We start from the raw sequence: 4,824 nt of genomic DNA on the forward strand, positions 1-4,824 counted from the left end.
ACCAGCACCACTTGATCCACTGAGATCACCTTGAGAACCGCCAGAACCTCCTTGGCTTCCAGAACCACCTCCACCACTTAAGCCACCTTGGGAACCTCCATATCCTCCCACAAGCCCAAGACCGCCGCCTGAGCCTCGGCTCTTGCCAGTCGCTCCAGAGTCACTAGAACTTCCAAGTGCTCCAGCCTTACTGCTGCCAAACGCTTTAGAGCTGCTGCTACTACTATCCTTCAAACTTTGAACTGTGCTTACAGCAAGGATAGCACATAATAAAATGGCCACCCCATAGCCCTGAAAAAGAAATTTAACTATGAGTGTTTTATTCCGTGCATTTTAAACTATGTACAAACATAATAGATTTGATTTTATCTACAAAATTGGAACTCATTTGTTATTTTTTTTATCAAAAACGGTCAATAAATCTAGAAACTATATTTTACCTTTAATAAAGCCATGGTTATAGAGGACTCTGCGCTACGATATAATATTCAATGCAAAGATCATGATCTTATATAGTTGTAGTAATATATTCTATGATGTAGCTCTGCATTCAATTATACACTGAATTATTCTATGAATGTCTAATAAGACCATAAATACCACCCCAGTTCTATGTAATAATTATTGTTAAATTGCACATTACTTCTGTTTTGTATATTTTTTATACGCAACTGGAACTGTACTATGATAATACGGTGATACGTAAAAGTAAGTCGGGTGTTATTTGTTATTGCTGTAGTTACTAAAAGTTTGTAAGGAAATCATTAAATTTATTATTTTCTGTAATAAAATGGACGAAAATATCAATTAAATGTTCGGTATTAACTGCGTCCCGCCGTTTCACACGAGTAATGGAATATTTCCTTTGAATTTCAATGTTTCTTAAAAAAATTGCCTATGTTGCATTAACTATCTGTCAGTGAAAGTCCCTTGAGAATGGGTCCAGCTGTTCAAGAGTATACCAGAACAAATAGACAGGTGAACTGAATTTACATTTTGTTCGGGCAGCCTAGAATTACAAGGACTTAATAAGAATGTGGCTTAAACCTGTTACTTTCACTCATATAGTAAGTTTTAATTTTTATTTTATGTTTATGCATACATACATTCCGCGAAGTTATTTATAGATAAAATTATCATGTAAAGCTTATTGTGATTTATAATTAAGACTGTTTTAAATAAATGAATGTAATTAGGAAGTCTACAATTAATTTTATAAGATAAATTTTGATGCATTGTATTAATTTAATCATTTAATTATTAGACTTTGTTTTTTGCTAAAGTTCCATGAGTCGTTTAATTTAATTTCGTTTATGTTAAATGTAAAGGAACGATGATGATAATAATTGGCAATACGTGTTAATATTTATACATATTCTTGTAATTTTTATTCTCCTTGGAAATATTGATACATATTGATATCGATTAAAATATAAGAAGAACATTTATTTATTTTGATGTGGTTTTTATTTAAGTAAAACTCATACAATAATTGTTAGGGCGAGCGAACTGAATCTTTACCATACTACAATCTAAAATACATTTTTATATTACACTAGCATTCCGCCCGCGGCTTTGCTCGCGTCGTCACGGGTAAGACAAATCCGGGGTGTTACCGACAAAGTTCCCGTTCCCGTTAGATTTCCGGGATAAAACTACCCTATGTCCTTTCTCGGGTCTAAAACTATCTCTGTACCAAATTTACACCTAATCGGTTTAGCCATTCTTGAGTTATAAATAGTGTAACTAACACGACTTTCTTTTATATATATAGATTTGACTGAGAAACTATGACACGTAAAGGTTTGAGTTTTGTCATAGCATTTTCTTAGTACTATATTTTAATTTGTTTTTGTTTTCTGGCTATATCAAGAACATTTTTTATAAATTACAAGTATAGGTTGTTAAATTGAATAAATTAAAAGTAAGTAAATGACGGAGTTTTTTAAAGAACGAAGGTTATGTTTATTTATAAGGTTATTTCTGAGTTATTGTGTCTATAGGAAAACATCTCAAAACGATTATAAAATATTTATGGTCAGTAATTAAATTGCAAACGTATAATTAAATTAACGGTTCCTCGTAAACAAAGTTTTTTATAAAACATGTGTTCATGTTAACTGTTAAATGTTAATCTTCATAATTTAAACAGTGACTATATTTCTTAATTTAGTAAATTAGATAGGAAGGAATACAACCTCGCCATGACGAATTATCAATGAGGGAAAGCTAGTAAACATGACATGTTTTTTACTTGTGCTCGCTAAAGCTAAGTTTTTTAAACATTCTAATATTTTAAAATCGATTTTGTTGTGCTTATAATTCAAACTTTTATTTAATTATCTCTAATTCATTTATAAGCACTCAAGTACTGTCATAGATAACATAATACTATAATAGTGTTATGTTATCTGTGATATAGGTACCGTCATAAAACTTTAATATACAGAACCGGTTCGGCGTTCGGTAAGCAGTTTCTACAGAGAGGAATTCAGTAGTTTCTTGTTTCAAAATATACAGAACCTAACAAATTTCAGGAATCCTTTAAAATTGGGAAAATTTCTACATTAAGAAGCAGTGGCCACACAGACAAGTGGCTTGCTTAGCGTCTAGAGCCAAGCGAGTCACCTAACGAGTAACTTAGTTACGAAATGTTGAAAATGTTCGTGACCGACCGCACTTGCATATGCTAAGCGACTAGCGAGATACCAGCCGCCTGGTGGCTGTGGCCTTACGCAAACAAATTCGTTTAAATGACACTTAAAAATCCTAGAGAATATAAAAGTAGTATTGTTCAAAGCAATTATAGGTTTTCATAAAGTCGCAAGGGCAAAGATAATTTACCAACAGTCAAGCGTGTTTCAGTCAGTATTAGAGGATTCCTTACCTTTAAATCATATGGTAGAAAATAATGATTTAAACAACGAATTAATGACAAACAAATACGTGGTTTATGGTTAAAAATTTCACTTTTTATGGTGTATGAGATGGCTGATTAAAGTTAAAAGTACCAAATATTTGAAACTTTTTAAATTATTTATGCCCTTTTAAAAAGAGATAATATTAGGTTCGGTGACCTATACTTTCTTTCAGTACTTACTGTAGGTTAGGTATTTTAGTTACCAATTATTTAAACTTATAAATATCAAAGTTAGATACTATAAAATGTTTATTCCAACTATTGAACTCTATGTGGGTTTAGATATAACTAATCCATTAAAATTAAGTAACCTAGAATTCCTAGTTTTAATGTTTTAATTAACAGGATATACTAATTAGTTACACTGCTTGATTTGAAGCCATTAAAATGACTACAAACATTTCAGAGCAAGCAATACCTCACTAATAAGAATTTCATAGACATTCTTTAAACATAACCTAATAAGATACATAATAGACTGATTTGAGAGCTTTGCTCTTAAGTTGATTAGATCAAAAATTAAATATCACTACAATCGGACATCAAAAGAAACCAAATTTATTTAATTTTTATTTACATTTGCAAAGCCTTCTAAATATATGTATGTTTTTAGAGAATTCTGAATATATTCCACCTGGTAATTCCCAACAGTGATAACCGTAATTGAAAAATTTCTAGTTTCTGTTTAAATAGTCGTACTTAGTCCGGATATGAGTCTATTTACCAGTTAGACATCACGAAATAAAGATAACAACATGTTTTCCATATTTGTATTGTTTGTTTTGTTATCCAATTGCAATTGTTCAGAAGAATATTACAGCAAGGAAATAGAAAATGATAACGAGATCTGGCGCTCTACAACGCAGTCATATTGGGACAAGATTAAGCCGACCAAATCGAAAGAAGCCGACGATAAACTGTTCATACAGAATTATTACGGACGTCCCTATTATACAGGACTGTACACAATACCGCACTTTATTCTTGATGATTATTCAAATATCTATCACCGGCCCTACTATGGATACTCCGATATAAACTATTTCTTGAAAAAACAAAATAAAGAGAAGACTTATGTTCCATTGTATAAACCGTAGTTTATCAGTTGTACTTTTGAGACTTTTATCATCGTAACAAGGTTATTTAATAAATGACGACTGCGTATTTTTTTTTATTCTGATGTTTTTGTTTAATTTACTCTTAAAATATGGTATTTTTTGGAACTGCTCTTAAGTATTTTTCGTTTATTTTTATTTTCTTTTTACTTAGATTCGATTTTAATTCCACCAATTCTAAATACAATATGCTATTTACAAAACTGTTCTATCCAAAGGTTTCCTGGCACACATAGCTTATAAGCGATATGGCCCCCTATTTAACATGGTAAATGTATCACTCCCTTTGTGTTTCCTTTTTTGCATTTGCTGTGTGCTTATATTGTGTATCTAATTTTTATATTCACGAGCAAGCTTATGCTGATAACTTTTAATGGTAATAGATTTTGAATGTATTAAATCACACATTTATATGCCCTAAATTTTTTGAACAGTCTATCTTCGGTGCATTAATTTATAATATTTGGTCTTAACTTGTTATACACAAGCTTTGCAACTTCGCGTTCTTTTCTTCGCAATGCTCATTGTCAATAATAAGTTGAATTTTCAACTTCATTAAGTACTGATTAATTTTTAAACTGCCAATATTGTGAGACAAAGTTTTTTATTTTAATAGACGGTTATTTCACCAATAATAAGATAATAGAAATAAAATAAAAAATTGTTTTTTCAAAACCATATTTTTTATTAAAAAAAAAAGCATAAATTTATAATATATTATACTTAGTCTGGCCATAAATACTGTTACACTTAATTATAAAAAAATATTACATTTGAATTTCGAATCTG

At 30.6% G+C, this 4,824-nt stretch overlaps 1 protein-coding gene across 1 annotated transcript in view; it reads right to left on the reverse strand.

Annotated features, from left to right (window-relative positions):
• The window catches only part of LOC119831913 (keratin, type I cytoskeletal 9-like), a 2,006-nt gene extending 1,536 nt beyond the window's left edge, over positions 1–470 (reverse strand). Inside the window, exons 1-2 of the mRNA XM_038355484.1 lie at positions 441–470; positions 3–291 (exon numbers count right to left, since the gene is read on the reverse strand). Of these exons, the coding sequence (XP_038211412.1) occupies positions 3–291; positions 441–455 (304 nt within the window). The 5' untranslated portion in view covers positions 456–470. The remainder of the gene's footprint in view (positions 1–2; positions 292–440) is intronic.
• Between the last annotated feature and the right edge of the window lie 4,354 nt (positions 471–4,824).

This window comes from Zerene cesonia, chromosome 14, assembly GCF_012273895.1.
Source record: "Zerene cesonia ecotype Mississippi chromosome 14, Zerene_cesonia_1.1, whole genome shotgun sequence".
Lineage (NCBI taxonomy): Eukaryota > Metazoa > Arthropoda > Insecta > Lepidoptera > Pieridae > Zerene > Zerene cesonia.